General features: G+C 46.5%; 1 protein-coding gene across 1 annotated transcript in view; it reads left to right on the forward strand.

Moving 5' to 3' along the window:
* The first annotated feature begins 3397 nt into the window (after nucleotides 1-3397).
* SBK1 (SH3 domain binding kinase 1) overlaps nucleotides 3398-18453 on the forward strand; it is a 64554-nt gene continuing 49498 nt past the window's right edge. Inside the window, exon 1 of the mRNA XM_061599550.1 lies at nucleotides 3398-3459. Coding sequence (XP_061455534.1) covers nucleotides 3398-3459 — 62 coding nt within the window. The remainder of the gene's footprint in view (nucleotides 3460-18453) is intronic.

Raw genomic sequence — 18453 nt, forward strand, 5'->3', positions numbered from 1 at the left:
ATAAGTGATTAATCTGCCCTTTGGTATGTGCTGCAGACCAAATTCTGGCTCTCTCTGGTACCAGGGTACCTGCTGGCTACATGGGCACTTACAGATAGGGATGGAGGAAGCATTTCATTCAGTTCACATTTAAAGGCAAGCTTTCATAATTCACACTTACTGAAATCCCGAGCTAAAACTCCGCTGTCTTGTGAGATTTGCATTTTTCCTAGCTTTGCAGTGCACTTTCTCCAGACAAAAGACGTATACCAGAGCCAGGTATGCATACAAAGGGATATAGTTGTAAAAATAACATGCAAAAATGTATTATATTAGGGAAATACTGCTTTGCAAAAATAGGTATTTTAAGCAAAATTGCATGCAAAAATGTGTCTGGAAAAATTCTCAAGAAAATGCAAACGAATTTTAGGACTCTTTCTTTAAAAAAATCACAAACTGATGTGATAATGTGAAGAACTGAATTTAAGATTTGAGAAAGGAGGAACCAAGAGGAAATAAAATGGACCTGTTTGTCCTTCCCCGCTTACAGATGCACAGCGCGCATCTCGCCTGTTAGCTATGCTTGTAAATGAAAAGACTCTGTTAGAGCTTGGGAGATCTGATCCTCGCTGGGGATTCAAGCCTGGCTTCCACTGCCAACCGACCTAACAGGAAAATAACAGAAAATATAGAAGAAACAAGAGGCAGTATTGATTTAACCTACTTTAATGTACAATTGTTAGGGGAAAAGATGGGGGGGGTGAGGAATGGCTTCCCCAACAATTGCAATCAGTAGCGTAGTAGCAAATTCAGAAGTGCAAGGTCCCTTCACGTTAACCACAGCCACGCCCCCTCTCCCTTTTTTGCTGCTGAATGGAGAATGAGATCTTTGTTAATGCCTTCTCCCACAACAACAGGCATTCCCAGCAGCCGATAAGCATCAAGGGATGTGTGTTAGCTACTGAGAAGTGTCTTCTCAGTGGCTGACTCACCTCCTTTCACTCTGATTGGCTCCAATCAGCAGGAGAGGACAAGGAAGCATGTTAGAAGACCCTTCTCAGTGGCAAACACACTCCCCTTTCATGCTGATTGCTTCACAGGATGCGGGAGACATAGGGACTCTGCTGGGACCCTGATCCAAAAAATAAAAGGCTCTAAGGCCCCCGGAGACCCTAGATGACTACACCCTTATTGCAATGGCAGTTGATGCAATGTTTGGCAGTCAGACTTGGCCCACCTAAGGGGGGGTCAAGGAGGCAGGGCACTTAAGTCTTCCCTGAGGACCTTCTACCTCCCCCCATCAGTTGCCACCTTTCAAAAACTGCTCCTGCTCCTCTGTGCCTTTAATAGTAACCTGACCTGCAGGAATGTAGCACAAGTAGTTTTTGCTACTGTTGCCATTGCAGGGAGAACTTCTGCTTAATTTCTGCATTGTGGATAGAGACGGGGGAGAAACTGGATTCAGTTTGTATTTAAAGCTGGATCTATTAATTTTCTGAAAAGAAGAGAACTGAAACACAGCCATCCTTCGAAATTTGCAATTGTCCGAATTTTGCAATGCAGGTCTGCAACCAGGCCATGTTCACAAAAAGCATATATTTAGGGAAAGTGTGCACAAAACGGTGAAAATAACATACAAAAAGGCATTGCATTAGGATAAATTGCTCACAGAAAGTGTGTACATTAGTTGAAACCATATACAAAAAATGTATTCATTAAGAGAAATTTGCACTTATATGCTGAAGAATTTTCATGAAGATTTTTTTTTTTTTTTAAATTGCAAATTGCTGCAGACATTTGGAGAACCGAATTTAAGATTAGAACCGAAATTGACTGATCATTCCATCGCTAATGGCGGGCTGTTGTCAAAAGCACAGGAACATGGGCAGAGGTAAAAACAACCCAACCCAAAACAGGGGCAAGCTTTGACCCCACTCCACCCTTCCTGGAGAGACCCCCCTTCAACTCAGAGAGAGAGAGAGAGAGAGACTGTCCCCAAGCCTAGCACATGGGCACATGAGCACCAATAGCTGTTCGGTCTCGCAGAACATGAGGACAAACAAGGATGGAGAGCCGGCAGTGGAAGAGTTAACCCTCCAGCCTCTCCGCGTGAATCTTGAGCTATTAATACCCACACCGGTTTATCTGTCAGAGGGAGCTGGCTGCTCTGTCAACGCGACAAGCCCTGCGGATCTGCGTCTCTTTGGCAGGTCCAGAAGTTTTTCTACCAGGACGAGAGAGGTTGCATGCGCTTGGCCAGCGTCGGCTGCTCTCCAGCACTCCTTAGCTACGCAGCCTAAACTGCCAAGGAGGAACCCTTCCCTCTCTCCCTCCCTCCCTCCCTCCCTCCCTCCCTCTCTCTCTCTCTCTCTCTCTCTCTCTCTCTCTCTCTCTCTCTCACACACACACACACACACACACACACACACACACACACACACACACACACACAAACAAACATATATGTGTGCAACTTGCTGCCAACAACTCATCCTCATGTTCCACAGATCTGGACTGCTACAACTGGTGATGTCCACACACAAGGTCAGTGGGCTGCCCCTGGAAGAGGAAAGAGAGACCTTCCCTCGTTGCACTAGGATGTCTTGAATGCCAGGCTGCCACACCTGCCTTGGCCATCGGACTTGGCCCAGCATTCATCGTCTCCAGAAGAGCGACAGCACTGGCCGATGAAGCCCAGGAGGGCCGCCACCAGCCGTAGTGTGCAGTAAAGCCCAGTTTGCACCTGCTGCCTGGGAGAGGACCCCAGCACATGCTGACAGGAGAGGCACAGACTGACCTTGGGGCGGGGAAGCAGCTGCTGTCTTGCAAAGCTCCTCTGCCAAAGCTAGAGACATTCTTTGCTTTCTTTGCTTCTGCCCAGAGAGAGGGAGGGAGAGTGCCACCACGATTCAACGAAACAGAGGCCTATCCTGCTGTAGAGCAGAGGGAAGACTTTGATTCTATAGAGGCTACAGAGAATGGTCGTTCCTGGCAAGATGCGATAAGCGGGGCCCTGAACTCTCCATGTTGGAACAGCAAGGGGAGCCGGGCCTGGCAGGAAATGGCAAGCAATTTGAAGGTCTGCAGTGGTCCCACAACCTGTAAAGGAGCCCATTAAGGTCCCCAAACCAACCTGGCTCCTCACACAGGCTGCAACGTAACAGCCACGCCCACTTCGTCAGCCCCGGAGGTCCCTGGTTCAGCTCCCAGCTGGGCAGGGCCTCTTCGGAGGAAGCCGTGAGAGCTTTGCATGCTGGAAGCGGAGGCTGGCGGTCCAAGAGGCCAAGGTGCGAGATGCCTCCTCTCGGCAACTGGTTCGGGACAGCAGAGTGTGGCTGCGTCCCATACAAAAAGAGATGCTAGCGCTGGCCAGGAGTGGCTCAGCCAAGTCCGCCAACTTCCTTGCCCCCTCGGGGAGATGGATTCCTTCTGCTTTGCCTGCTTTCAGAAGGAGGAGCTGCAGCCCTTGCAACTGAACAGGTGGGTCAGAAAAGGGGCTCCTGGACGTGGCACGTAGATATGGGGATGTGCAGGGGAGGGGAAGCGGTCAAGGGATGCCCTGTGTCCTGTAGTAGTCAAGGCCGCCCGGCATTCATAAACAGAAAGGTACCAGGGGCTCAACCCTAACTGGAAACCATGTGTCCTGAAGTGGCCTTCCTGAAGGAAGATGGTTGCCACAACCCCAGTGGTGAAGGAGAGGCCCTTCCCACATGCTTGGGTGCACTGTTGCCACTCTTTCTCAGGTCCCAGGAATAAGTCCTGACATCAGAAACAGACTAGGCTTTGGTAAGAGTTAAACCCTTCCCACCGGAAGCAGAGTAGGAAGATTAAACAGAGGAAGCTGTTGTATAGGAGGTCAAAGTATGGCCCTGTCTGCACTGTACATTTAAAGCACTTGGATACCCCTTTAAACAGGCCTGGCTTCCCCCCAAAGAATCCTGGGAACTTGGTTCATTCAGGGTACTGATAGTTGTTAGGAGACCCCTATCCCCCGTACGGAGCTACAATTCCCAGAGTGACTTAAGAATCAGTCCCTCTTCCCAGGGTGCTCTGATACGGCTTTAAATGTATAGTGCAGATGTAGCCTGAGTGTCTACTTAGCCCAGGAATGTCTGCTTTTCACTGGCAGCAGCCCTCTAGGATCTTGTCCACCACCGGCTGCCTGGCCCTTTTAATTGGCAATGCCAGCGATTGAACCTGGTGCAATCTGCACACAAAGCAAGCCCTCTGCCACTGATCTAGGCCCCTCCTAGAGAGGGGGACACTCTGCTTTGCATACTGGGCTTACAGGTTTCTTCCAAGGTTTACTGGTTGCAGGCTCAGATTGCCCCTTAAAGGTTGCCAGGGACAATGCAATCACAGCCGTCTATGAATCCCTGGAACACCAGGGATTAAACTCAGGACCATCTATGTGGAAAGCGTGCAGTGTGTCCTGATCTGCAGCCCTTCCCCTCTGCACAAAGTGAGCACAATAGCCCTGATGGGCCAGCAGGGCTTTTGCTAGTCTTGGCAAACTGGCAAATCTCTCCTCCCACACACCCAAATTGCCATCTTCCGGAAATGACCCTGCTTGGCCAAAGTCATACCTCCAAGCACAGGCCTGGTGTTCTATCCATCTTTCAAGATCAGTACTTTTGGCAAAAGCCTGCACAAAGCAGGTATGCTACATGCTACATGCTGCAGGTGACAGTGTGGCTCTGGAGCTCAACTGAGCTGCAGAGGTGTGGTCATCCAGGGTCTCGGGGGGCCTTACACCCCTTCCTTTTTTGGGAACTGTCCCAGCAGGGTCCCTACTTCTCCAGCATCCTACGAGCCAATCAGCATGAAAGGGGAGTATGTTTGCCACTGAGAGGAGTCTTCCAATGTGCTTCTTTGTCCTTTCTTGCTGAGTGGAGCCAATCAGAGTGAAAGGAGGTGAGATCAGCCACTGAGAAGAGTCTTCTCAGTAGCTAACACACTCCCCTTTGATGCTTATTGGTTCCTAGGGATGTCTGTTGTTGTGGGAGAAGGCATTAACAAGGATCTCATTCTCAACCCCACATCAAAAAAAGCTGGGTGGTAGCTGTGACTATCATGAAGGGACCCTACACTTCTGAATTTGCCACTACACTACTGCTGAGCGGCAAAGCACACACAAAAAATCCATCATGGTCTATTTCTATATTTAGTGGCTGCCATAAGGGACATAGCATCCGCCTTGCACGCAGAAGGTCCCAGGTTCAATGGCCAGGAGATGCCGGGGATTGGCTGGGAAAGAATCCTGTCCGACATTCTGGAGAGCTGCTGCCAGCCAGTGTAGACAACACTGACCTAGATGGAGCAATGATCTGAGCTGGCATATAGTCCCAGGCTGTGGTCTGAAGGCACACGAGGTCACGATCCTGCTGACGCCAAGCAGGTCTGGTCACTGCTTGGGCGGAAGACCACCTGGAAACCACATGAATGTCCCCTTGGGTTTCTATGATGAAATAAAGGTGGGGTATAAATGTAACCAATCAATCAATCAATCAATATAAAGCAGCCTCCTATATTCCTAAGCACAGTATTGGGGGGGGGAGGCGTAGCTCAGGGGAAAAGCATCTGCTTTCCATGCAGAAGATCCTCTGCACCCTGGAGAGCCGCTGCCAGTCAGTGTAGACAGTGGAGGCTGGTCTGTTAGGGTGAAAGGGGTGCTCCCCCCCCAATCTGGGTCTGCTCTCAGCTGACGCCCACCTGCCTGCCTTCTTAGCTTACAACCAGTCCAGGGGGTGGCATGGGCTGCCCCTTTTTCCTCCTCTTCAGTGTCAGAGTCGCCCTTGTAGATCCCAGCAGGGAGGGGGAGGAGGATGGGGACTAAACTAGGATGAGTTGGCTCCGCCTCCCATTGGCTCTGTCTCCGCCTACAGTTGGGCTCCCTGCCTTCTGCCCCACCAGTCCCAAGGGGCGCCAGCCACCGCTGAGTGAAGGCAGGACCAGTGGACCTGAGCTAGGTGGACCCACGGGTCTAACGAAGGATAAGGCACCTTCTGATGTTCTTCACAGGAAACTGTCACGACTCAACCAGGTCCTGATTGGCCACCACGGCTCAGCAGACCTTTGATGCTGACATGGTTAAAGAGTGCACGATTTATAGCCACACAAGAGTAGGAGTTCCTTCTTTCTTACTTAGCAAGATCGTATTACCTCTTATATACCCAGCCGATCACTGCACTCTGCAGGTGAGGGCCTCCTGCAGATACCATCTTTTCAGGAGGTCTGTTCTGTACGACCCAGGAAGTGGACCTTTAGTGTTGTGGCACCGACCCTTTGGAATTCCCTCCCCTTAAATATCAGACAGGCTCCATCTCTGTTATCTTTTTGGCACCTACTGAAGACCTTCCTGTTTCAACAAGCCTTTTAAGTAGAGACCTTATCCCAATCTGTGTTGGAACTGCTTTTTAATATATTTTTAAATCTTCTTATTTTAAATTGTTCTTAAAGCTTGTTTTTAAAAAGATGTTTAGTTTTTATATGTTTTTAAAGATGTTTTGTTTTAATACTAATGTCTCCTTTTATGATGTTTTATGGTGTTTTTAGTGTTTTTGTCTGCCGCCTTGGGCTCCTACTAGGAGGAAGGGCAAGATATAAATTTTAACAACAACAATAATAAAATTTCTGGCTCTTCTCCTCTGTTTATAACAAAAACTGAGCAAGAAAAGCTTTTCCTGACACTGAGATATAATACTGGTGGTGGTGAGCTGCACATGCTATATTTCTGGGTGCCAGTCTGCTGTTAAAACCCAGGAGCAAGACCAGTAAAGAAAAGAAAAGAAAAGAGAAGAGGGAACCCCCCCAAAGAAAAACAGCCAAACAATATCTGCTCTGCCCACGCCTCTTGGTCTCAAAATAGTTGTGCGCACCAGCCTCGAAATTCATTTCAGATAGGTGTCAATTGAAAAAGAAACAACCCCCTTGCTTCAGCAGCGGGGCTAAATCTGAAACATAGGAAGCTGCCTTATACTGAATCAGAACCTTGGTCCACCTAGGTTAGTATTGTCAGCACTGACTGGCAACAGCTCTTCAGGGTTTCAGGCAGGGAATCTCTGTCCGAAGATGCCAAGGATTGACCAGGAACCTTCTGCATGCAAAGGAGGTACTATACCGCTGACCTATGGCCCTTTTCATCAATTCCTGCAGAGGCATAGGGGAGGGCAGGAGATAAGATGGGTGAATCTGTCCGTTTTGGTTGTTGGTTTTACAAGTCTTAAATTCAGTTCTCCACCTTTCCACATCACACTGTGATTTAAGAAAAAAATCCTCATGAAAATTCATCTCCATTTTAGTGCAAGTTTATCCAAATATACCAATTTTTGTATGCAATTTTCCCTGTTGTACCCATTTTTACAAAGCAATTTTCCCTAATACAATGTCTTTTTGTATGTTATTTTCACCATCATATGCCTTTTTATACACACTTTCTCCTGACATATGCAATTTTTGTAAACTTTACATGGTTGGAGAACGCCATTGCGAAATTCAGTTCACATATTGTTTCAGAAAGTATGGATTAGATAGGTTCACCTTTCAATGCAAACTGGACTGAAGTCCCCCCACCATCTCTAGCCATGCGTAGTTCATTTCCCAGAATCTTGCACTGTGGACTTTGAGCATCTCTTTCTTCCTATGGTCTTCTGCAAAAAAAAAATAAACAGAAAAGAAATCCTGCTGGTATTTTTCAGGCTTGGGAGCCACAGATACAAACAAATATAGCACTTTATTGTATGAGCAGAAGGGAGCCACTGACTGAGGACAGGAGGCAGGTGACATGACAGATTTCCTCGCCTCCTTTGACAGCTGTGTGGCAGGTAGAAACTCAGCAGGGTTATCATGTCTCCTTTGTTTAAGCTGCACCGCTTGGATTTCTGCCTGTCGAACAACTGTCAGAAGTCCTGACCAAAAAAAGAGACAGGAAACATACGAGGAACTCCATCTCTTTCCAGCTGCCTCCTTTACCTGCACACCCTTTCCAGCAGTTCTTTGGCAATCCTCAATTAAGGAGTCCAAGATTCCCCTTTTACCAATTATTATTATTATTAGTAGTAGTAGTAGTAATAGTAATAGTAATAATAAATTTATATGCTGCCCTTCTTCCTATAGGACCCTGGGGTGGCAAGCCCATCATTAAGAAAGAAAGAAAGAAAGAAAGAAAGCATTCTAAACACATTCTCTCATCCAGTGATTTCAGGGCTGCCAGGAAGTGTATCTTTCAGCCATCAAATGCCTGGGTAAACAGGAATGTTTTAAAATTCTCCAGCCATGTAACGTTTACAAAAATTGCATATGTCAGGATAAAGTATGTATAAAAAGGCATATGATGGTGAAAATAACATACAAAAATACATTGTATTAGGGAAATTGTTTTTCAAAAATGAGTACAACAGGGAAAATTGCATATAAAAATGGGTATATTTGGATAAATTTGCACTAAAATGGAGATGAATTTTCATGAGGATTTTTTTTTTTAAACTCTCCTGAAAGTCAGTAACAACTATGGAAAGTGCTCGAGTTAGCTGGGAATTACCTTTTGGGTCAGATTCTTAACAACTGTTTTTGGAAGGCTATAAGGGAGAGGCGTGATTTGGTAAAAAAAAAAAGGGGGGGGAGATTTGGTGGGGTCATGGATTTCATTAAAGGCCCCTCCCTCAGTAATCCAGGCACTACAAGGGAGAGGCATACGACACACATGGGGGAGGAAACCAGGATGAAGAAGGCCCCTTGTCTCTCCCAACTCAGCAGCAACAATTAAAGGTAAAATCACAAACTGCCAGCCAGACTTTTTTAAAAAAAGAAACACGCAGCTTCATGCCTTTAATAATAGCAGCTTGCAGACTTGAGCGGTTCATAGTGCTCATCTCCATGCCATCCAAAAGCTCCCTCTTCTGACTTCTGTCCATGAAGCTGCCATTAAAGGCACAGGGGCAGACCAGTTTCTGGTTAGTTGACAACCTTGCTGGAGTCCTGCCGGCAACGTAGGTAGTGTGGGATAGCAGGGTGATCCTGCTAGCAATGTACTGTTCTCCAGAAGCATCGGCATGGCTTCCGTACAAAATTATTCTGGCTATAAACGGCTACTAGTCACGATGGCTATGGTCTGCTTCCACAGTCGGAGGTGGCATGCTTCTGAACCCCAGTGGCTAGACACCGCAAGAGAGGAGAGTGCTCTCGTGCTCAGGACCGGCTTGCGGGCTTCCCATTGGGGCATCTGGTTGGCCACTGCGCGAACAGGATGCTGGACTAGATGGGCCACTGGCCTGACCCAGCAGGCTCTTCTTATGTTCTAATGCTATGTTACAATGCAAGAGTGACTGGGCAGGGCTCTTGAATGTAAAGAACAAGGCAATGACCTCTGACATGAGAGACCCTTCATGATAGGCTAAAGACCTCTTTTCTCACCGTAAGGATACCGGTATGTAAAGAACTAATTCCTAATCCTGGAGCAGCAGTTCACAGCCAGGAACTAAGCAAAGCTCCCCTGATCCATTCCAGCAATTAGTGTGTTTCCTTCCCTGTGAGCAAGGGAGTAGCGCAAGGATGGAAGGATGCGGCAATGTCGGTTCTGTCCGTTTCCCATTTTTCCAATCTGAAATTCAGTTCTCCGCATTTCTGCAGCAATCAGCGATTTCTTTTTTTAAAAAAACAAATATCCCCGCGAAAATTCTTTCGCATTTTAGTGCAGGTTTCTAGTAAGCAAGCACATCTTTGTATGCGGGCTTTGACTAACATACACATTTTCGCAAGCAATTTCTCCTAACATCATGCATTTTTTTGTATAGTATTTTCACTGATGTACTCATTAGTATGCACACTTTCGCTAAATATGAACATTTGGCTGAGGGCAAGCAGACTGAGGCTGGTGGGGCAATGCCATACTAGCCCTAATGGACTAGCTCCACTATTTATATCATCTGTATCTATCTAGCCTCGGTCCCTTGCCTCGAAATAACAGCCACCTGTCTCATCATATTATCTGAGAACAGGAGTGTAGTCATGCAGGGTCTCGGGGGGTCTCAGACCCTTCACTTTTTTGGGAGCAGGGTCCCAGCAGGGTCCCTATGTCTCCAGCATCCTATGAGCCAATCAGCATGAAAGGGGAGTGCATTAGCCACTGAGAAGAGTCTTCTAACATGTTTCCTCATCCTTTCCTGCTGATTGGAGCCAACCAGAGTGAGAGGAGGAGAGTCAAACACTGAGAAGACTCTTCTCAGTAGCTAACAGTCTACTCTTTCATGCTTATTGACTCCTAGGGATGTCTGTGGTTGTGGGAGAAAGCATTAACAAGGATTTCACTCTCAACTCCGCAGCTAAAAATGTCAAGAGGGGGCATGGCTGTGATGAACTTCTAAATTTGCCACTACGCTACTGTCTGAGAAGGCAAATGAGATAAAGATTGAAAAGTACTTTTTAAATGGGAAGTGCCGTATAAATTAATTATTAATTGTTCCTCTCTCTTGTTCTTGGCATAAACCAGCTATCGATCAAAACAGAGAGAAAATGTCTCAAGCCACAATGATGCTGGTTCCCCTTTACTTCCCTTTAACAGGGATGGGTGTGTGTGCTCATCAAGGATATTCAAGAAATCTCCTGATAACATGCTGTTATATAATGGTTATTATTCCTAGTTCTCTCCAGGATTGTCAACCAGAATCCTGGGGTAGCCCAAGGTTGTCAGTAAGCATCGCTTCAGACCACAAGTGGAGGTTCAGGCGACTGAATGTTCTTCCACACCACCACAGAAGAGAAAGACAATCTCCCTGCACCTAGAAAGCTAGCATCTCAGGGAATAGGCTAGATCAGGAGTAGCAATAGGGCACTCTCCAGATGTTGCTGGACTCCAACTCCCATCAGCCCTAGCATCTGGAGAGTGCCACACTGACTATCCCCAGGCTAGGTTCACACTGACTGGCAGCAACTCTCTTGGGTTCCTGTTAGGAATGTTTCCCAGCCCTACCTAGAGCTGCTGGCAGTTGGACATGGGACTTCCTGCATGCAACAAATATGCTCTGTGCCACTGAACTAAGGCTATTCCCAAGCATTTAACCCAACACCAAAGGTTCAAGGGCAAGATTTTATAAGAACTGCTGATCATTATAAGAAGAATTACTAACTTTTAGAATTGGCACTCACATTTGCTTTCCCCCCCTCTCCATTCTTATTTCCTTATATGTCATGTCTTTTGCATTTAAAGGCAAACCTATCTAATTCACACTTTACAAAACAATATGCAGACCAAAACAGAAATCCTTCAGAATCTCACTTTTCTGAATTTTGCAAGGCAGCTCTCCAACCAAGTAATGTTTACAAAAATATATTAGGGGGACAATATGCACAAAAAGGATTATATAACTGAAAATAGTATACACTAATGCATTACAATATAGAAAACTGCTTTGCAAAAATGTGGATATTCAGAGAAATATGTACTAAAATGCTGCTGAATTTTCATGAGCGCCGATGAGATGCAGGGGTGGGGAGATTGATCCTTTCTCCTCTCCCTGGAGAAAAGCATTAGGGATTTTCCCATCGCTGATTATACTGGAAAGCTAAACTGCAGGGGCTATAGATAGCCATCCCAGAGCATCCCAGCTCTGTAGTCTTCTGCCATCATCTCTTCATTTAGTTCTCCACATCAGTTTGCAAAAAAAAAAAAAGTCCTCATGAAAATGTATCGGCGTTTTAATGAAAATATCTCCTAATATACCTGCTTGTGTGCCATTTTGCCTAGCATGCATGTTCTTGCACAGCAATTTCACCAAAAATAATGTACTTTTGTCTATTTTTTTCATGTTTATGGACCCTTTACCGCAGTATATGCATTTTTGTACACATGACTTGTCTGGAAACTGCACTGCAAAATTCAGAAAGGTGCAAGCTTTGGACAACAGCTATATTTCAGCGTTTGTACCCTTTTGGGAAGTTTGGAAAGCATTTGGTCGGTTCAGCTTTAAACATGAACCAAATCAAATTGCATACTAAAGTGTGTATTGAACCTGAGGCCTTCTGCACGCAAAACAGGTGCTTTCCCCCTGAGCTATGACCCTTCACCAGTTACTTCTACAAACATCTGGGTTCCCTTGACACCTCTCTCTTGTTCCTCAATGCACCTGCTTTGACTCCATTTCTGTTGGCACTCACCACTCGAGGTCACTATTATAAGGAGGGATCAGGAGTAGCGGTAGAAATCCTATACACATGGAAAAAACAAGTGCATCAAGAAAACTCCAGCTGCGTAGCCGTCTGACCTTCTTAACTCCCAACATGCCAATCCATCAGACTTTGCGCGAGAACAAAAAATTCCACCTATTGCATCTTCCAAGCGGAAAATTGAGCGAGGGGAATGGAAAGCGCAACTCTATCCTGCCCTGCAGTTGTGCCTGCTTTTCAGATTTCCTCCTGCCACCCCTCCAACCCACCCCTCAAATGCCCAGATTAACAAGCAGCTGTCACACCCCACCCTAACAAGCTCCAAATTAATTACCTCTCCTCACTTGATTGGGTTGATGGCAGGCATGTGCGCATGGCGTGCATGTCATTCACAGGGATGGGAGAGATAGGTGGGGCATGTGAGTGGGCTTATTGAAGCCCGCACTGACTGTATTGGGGTGTGTATGCCTGTGAGCTCCCTCTTCGTGATCTGCAGCAGGGTTGGGAGCCAATGCTGCCACAGATATGGAACAGGAGTGCTATCCTCTCACCCTAAAGAGGGCCCACGGCCAGTGCCCAACCTGACTGTCCTCTGGCGCTGGCCTTCTGTGTGTGTGTGTGTGTAATTTCAGCCACCACAGAGCCAGAGGCAAACTGAAGCTGCACACCCACCATACATTAAAAGAACATTATTTCCCCCAAAGAGTCCTGGGATCTGTAGTTTGTGAAGGGTGCTGGGAATTGTAGCTCCGGCGGAAACTACAGTTCCGAGGATTCTTTAGCAGAAACAATGTGCTTAAAATGTGCTCGAAATGTATGATGTGTACGCAGCCTGAGACAAGCCACTCAGTGAGAGCAGCAGACCTGCTGAGGTCTCATCTGGGATCAGAGGTGCAGTCATCTGGGAGCTCGGGGGGTCTCAGACCTCTATCTCTAGGATGCAGGGTCCCTATATCTCTAGCATGCTATGAGCCAAGTGTGTTAGCCACTGAGAAGAGTCTTCTAACATGTTTCCTTGTTTTTTTTACTGCTGATTGGAGCCAACCAGAGTGATAGGAGGTGAATCAGCCACTGAGAAGACTCTTCTCAGTAGCTAGCACTCTCCTCTTTCCTGCTTATTGGCTCCTAGGAGTGTCTGTTGTTGTGGGAAAAGGCATTCACAAGGATCTCATTCTCAACCCCTCGGCAAAATAAAAGGGGGTGGAGGGGGCATGGCTGTGACTAACATGAAGAGACCCTGCACGTCTGAATTTGCCATTACGCTACTGTCTGGGATCTGATAAAGGTGGCTTTTTCCCCTCTCCTGACTTATGCAGGAAGGGAGGCGTTCACACTCTCTGCCTATTTCTGGACTCTGAAGTGATCCTTGCTATCATTGGCTTCCTCCCGCCCTCGGCTTGCTAATGTGTTTTAGAGCTAATAAGCTAAGCAGGATCTGAGGAAACAGCTGCTGATGTGATGTGCCTTGTGAGGGTGGCAGAGGAGAGCACATTCCCCCCTGGGATCGGAGCGCATGCCAACGCTCCCTCCCTGGCTCTGCCCGCACTGTCTCACTTCTGGCCCGTGCTCCTCAACCGGCTGGAACCAGGGATGGGAGGCTCTGTCCACTTCGCTTCTCTCAGTTTCTCATTTTTCCAAACTCAGATTTAGTTCTCCAGCTTTCTGCAGTAGCCTGTGTTTGTTTGCTTTTAAAGAAACCTCATGAAAATCCTTGTAGTGTGGAATTTTCCTGATAAACACATTTTATGTGTAGTTTTGACTCATGTACCCATTTTTTCAAGCAGATTTCTCTTCATGTCATGCATTCTTATACATTATTTTCATGAATATATTCATTTTTGTGCAAACATTCCCCTAATATATGCCTTTTTGTAAATCTTGCCTGCTAACTGCATGCTAACAATGTGTTCTACCTACAGCGTTATGGTCCCTTCCTATCTTGATGTTCTGCTTTTTTAAACAGTGGTTATTTGAGATGTGTGCATGAATATGAAGTAATACTTTTTGATATAAGGGTTTTATTATTATTTTCAAGTTAAAGGCTCTGTAGATTAAAGAAAGTATGTTTGCAATAAATTGATTCACTAGAAAAGACAATAATGCTGGGAAAAACAGAAGGGAGTAGAAAAAGAGGACGATCAAACAAGAGATGGATTGATTCCATAAAGGAAGCCACAGACCTGAACTTACAAGATCTGAACAGGGTGGTTCACAACAGATGCTCTTGGAGGTCTCTGATTCACAGGGTCGCCATAAGTCGTAACTGATTTGAAGGACATAACAACAAAACCTGTGATGTTTGGATGGATCATAGCTGGTTCTGGCATTTTCCTGCAATAAGGCAGAGTACTCACAAGAGGGCACTTCAGCCTCAAATATTGCAATGAGGGGGGACATCCTTTGCAAAGACATTTCTCTCAAAGAGGATTCTTTGGGGGGATCAGATGTGACTGTGTTACTTAAGCTATTTATATACCACTTAATTACCAATGTTTCTAAACGGTGTACAATGAAAAAGCATACAATGGATAATAAGATCAATTAAAATTAATCATACAAGCGGAACACTTCCTTAAAATGCTTGCTGAAATAGAAAGGTCTTTGTCAAGTGTCTGACTTTCAGCAGGGAGGGGGGCTTGTTTGATTTCACCCAGGAGGGAGTTCCACAGAATTGGGCCCACAATACTGAATGTGCAGCTCCTGGTGCAATTGGGCCTCTGAGCTTTGGGGCACCACTAAGAGAAACTTCCCCTGAAGATCTTTGGGATCAGCAGTGGTGTAGTTGTCTGGGGTTGTGGGGGGAGTGTAGACCCCTCACCTTTGGGGGAGCAGGGTTCCTATGTACGAGCCAATCAGCATGAAAAGGGAGTGACTTAGCCCCTGAGAAGAGTCTTCTCACTCAGCTTACAACATGCTTCCTTGTCTTCTTGTGCTGACTGAAGTTAACAAGAATGAAAGGAGGTGATCCAGTTATACTCTTCTCAGTAGCTATCACACACATACCCTTTCATGCTGATTGGCTCTAGGATAAGTGAGGTGAGCTTTGCGGCAAAGTCCCTTGGTCTCCCAATTCCTAGTCCCACACTTGGCTTCATTTCAGAATTCTTAAAATCAAAATGTTTCTGGCAATGTTTAGCACCCCAGAGAGAGAGAGAGAGAGAGAGACTGAGTGAGAGGAAACCTACACAAACAGCAGTTTTGTTCTGGTTCTATAATTTTGTAAGTGCAGAAGAGATGATGAATCCTGGGGCCATGGCTGTGAGGGGTGGTGGTGTGACTATCATGAAAGGACCCAGCGCTTCTGAATATGGTGCTTCATGACTGGGGATCAGGCAGGAATATAAGGGATTGGGTGTTCCTTAGGTTATCCCAGACCCAAGATGTTAAGGGCCTTGTAAATTAATACTAGGACCTTGAATGTGGCCTATTTGTGAATAGCTTCTTCCCCACAGCTGAGCCAACACCCTCCCTCCTTTGCCAGGGATATGCAATATCCTGTACCCCCTTGGCCTGGCATAAATGCCCCCTAAGTAGGTTCCCCTTTAAATATGAACGGAATCTGATTTCTTTCCCGTTCCCTATTTATGGGTCACAGCGGCCCCCTTTCCATTCCGCTGCCTGCAAAATGCCACCCCAAATCTGCCGTCCAAGGAAGTGTGTGCATGGATCCAAACTGCCAGTGCTGCTGAATGCGTTTCAGCTGCAAATGTTGTGTAGATACGAGCAGATCTAACAGAACGGTGGTAGGTAGACTTTAGGTTTGCGGGATCTGCTTTACGTCCTTCCTTCATCCCCAGGGGCCGACAGCTGGAACCAAGTGCAAAAAGGCTCTGCATGCTTGCCGTGTTCACTAGGGCTGATGGGAATGGTAGTTCAACATCATCTGGAGGGCCAAAGGTTCCCCACACTGATGTAAAGCAAAAGGGAATGGGTCCCTGCTGAAAATGAGGCCGGTACTATGGACAGCTCCCCAGTGAGTTAGAGCTTGCTGGTGGTATCTCCTTCTTCGGCTTGAAGATTCTGGGAACGTAACACCATCTAGCACAAGGTCACATCCACGCCGTGCATTTAAAGCCCTCACATGCCGCATTAACAGACCTGGAGGATCCTGGGAACTGTAGTTTGTGAAGGCCTAAGGGTGCTGGGAATTGTCAGTCTGTGCCAGGTGTGGGGAACCTTTGGCCCTCCAGACGTTGCTGAACTGCAACTCCCATCATCCGTGGATATTGGCCGTGCTTGCTGAGAATGAAGGGAGATGTAGTTCTGGCTTGTGAGTTCAGAACAAACCACAATTCCCAGGATTCTTTGGGGGAAACCATGATGGTTAAAGTGGTACAAGCAGTGGCGTAGTCGTCCAGGGTCTCAGGGGGTCTTAGACCCCTTACTTTTGGGGGGAGCAGAGTCCCAGCAGGGCTCCTATGCCTCCAGTACCCTGCAAGCCAATCAGCATGAAAGGGAGGGTGTTAGCCACTGAGAAGAGTCTTCTAACATGCTTCATTGTCCTTTCCTGCTGACTGGAGCCAATCAGAGTGAAAGGAGGTGAGATCAGCCACTGAGAAGACTCTTTTCAGTAGCTACTACTTCTTTCATGCTTATTGGCTCCTAGTGATGTCTGTTGTTGTGGGAGAAGGCATTAACAAGGATCTCATTCTCGATCAGCAGCAAAAAAAAGAGGAAGGAATGTTGCTGTGACTATCATAAAGGGACTTTGCACTTCTGAATTTGCCACTACACCACTGGGTACAAGAGTACTTTATATATATGGCATGGAGGTAACCAAAGGCTTAAGTTCTGTTCCCATTTACCTTCCGAGTAGGCATGCATAGGATTGCACTGTAAGCATGCTTACTTTGTCCAGGGGCAAGTACAAAAGCACAAAAGGTAGAATTCACATCCATTGCTCTGCTCACTTTTGCATCTGGAACTGCCTGCCACTGGCACGTGGCCCTCAGAAGGTGGCCTAGAATGAATGCAGCCGTTGGGCTGACAAAGCTTCTCCACCCTGGCTCTAAACATTTCATATGGATCATCCCAGGATCAGATGTGCTCTAGGGACCAAATGCCAGTTGCTGGAAACTACAGGAGGGGAATGTGTTCGTTGTGCTTAGGTCCTGCTTGCAGGCTTCCCAAAGACATGTGGTTGGCCACTGTGAGAACAGGATGCTGGACTAGATGGGCTACTGGCCTGATCCAGCAGGCTGTTCTGACCTTCTTCTGTTCTTACGACCAAGGGAATAGTTTCCAAAAGCCCCTTCTTTTTCTTAAAAAACAAAAACAAAATCCCTCCAAAATTGTACCTCTACATGCAAAATCCATGTGCTATAAATATTATCCATCTTGCAAAGCTGTGAAACCCTTTAGCAGCTCTAACAGAAATTTCTGAATGTAGCTGTTATTAGTGCTAAAAATAATTCAAAACCAAGCAGGGAGACGTGTGGCTGCACGTGGAAGGCACACTGTCAAACGCATTATTGCGAGGTTGATTTAGGAACAAGCAGGCACACACAAAGAGAGAAATCTAGGGCTGCACGCATCCAATGATAGTCCTCCTCACGGCAGACCTGATGAAATTAATGGGCATGCCTAAGGCCCCATCCGCACTATACATTTAAAGCAGTATCATACCACTTTAAACAGTCATAGTTTTCCCCAAAGAATCCTGGGAACTGTAGTTTGTTAAGGGTGCTGAGAGGAGATCCCTAACCCTACTCACAAAACTACAATTTTCCTTGGGAAGGAAAGAGGGATTGAGTGTTAAACCACCCTGAGAACTGCAGCTGGGTAAAGGGAATAGGGGGTCTCCGAACAACTCTCAGCACCCTTTACTAACTATAGTTCCCAGGATTCTTTGGGGGAAGCCAGGACTGTGGTATGAAACTACTTGAAACAGATGGGGCCTAATTTAGGTTCATCAATTTCGGTGGGTCTGCAACTCCTATTTACTTTTGACCAGTAAGCTAGTTTCTGCGCCACCATGCAATGCCACCATGAGTGTTAATGCAATTTTGCGTGTTATTTTCACAGATATATGCGTTTGTAGGTGCACTTTACCTTAACAAATGCATTTTTGGGGTACACATTACTTCTGCAAAACTCTGGAGAGGGGCAAATGTCAAAGGACGTCTACTTTTCAGTTTTCGCATTCCACCCCCCCCCAAGGAAGTGCACATTAGGTAGGCTCGCCTTTAAACGCGAACTGAATCAAATGTCTCCCCCGTCCCAGGCAGATTGCCTTGCTTAGAGGAAATGGCTGGATGGAATCCTGGACGGGAGCATTTTTGTTAGGAGGTGAGGATGCACAGCCGTGGCAAAGGC

Source organism: Rhineura floridana, chromosome 17 (genome assembly GCF_030035675.1).
Source record: "Rhineura floridana isolate rRhiFlo1 chromosome 17, rRhiFlo1.hap2, whole genome shotgun sequence".
In the NCBI taxonomy this organism is placed as follows: domain Eukaryota; kingdom Metazoa; phylum Chordata; class Lepidosauria; order Squamata; family Rhineuridae; genus Rhineura; species Rhineura floridana.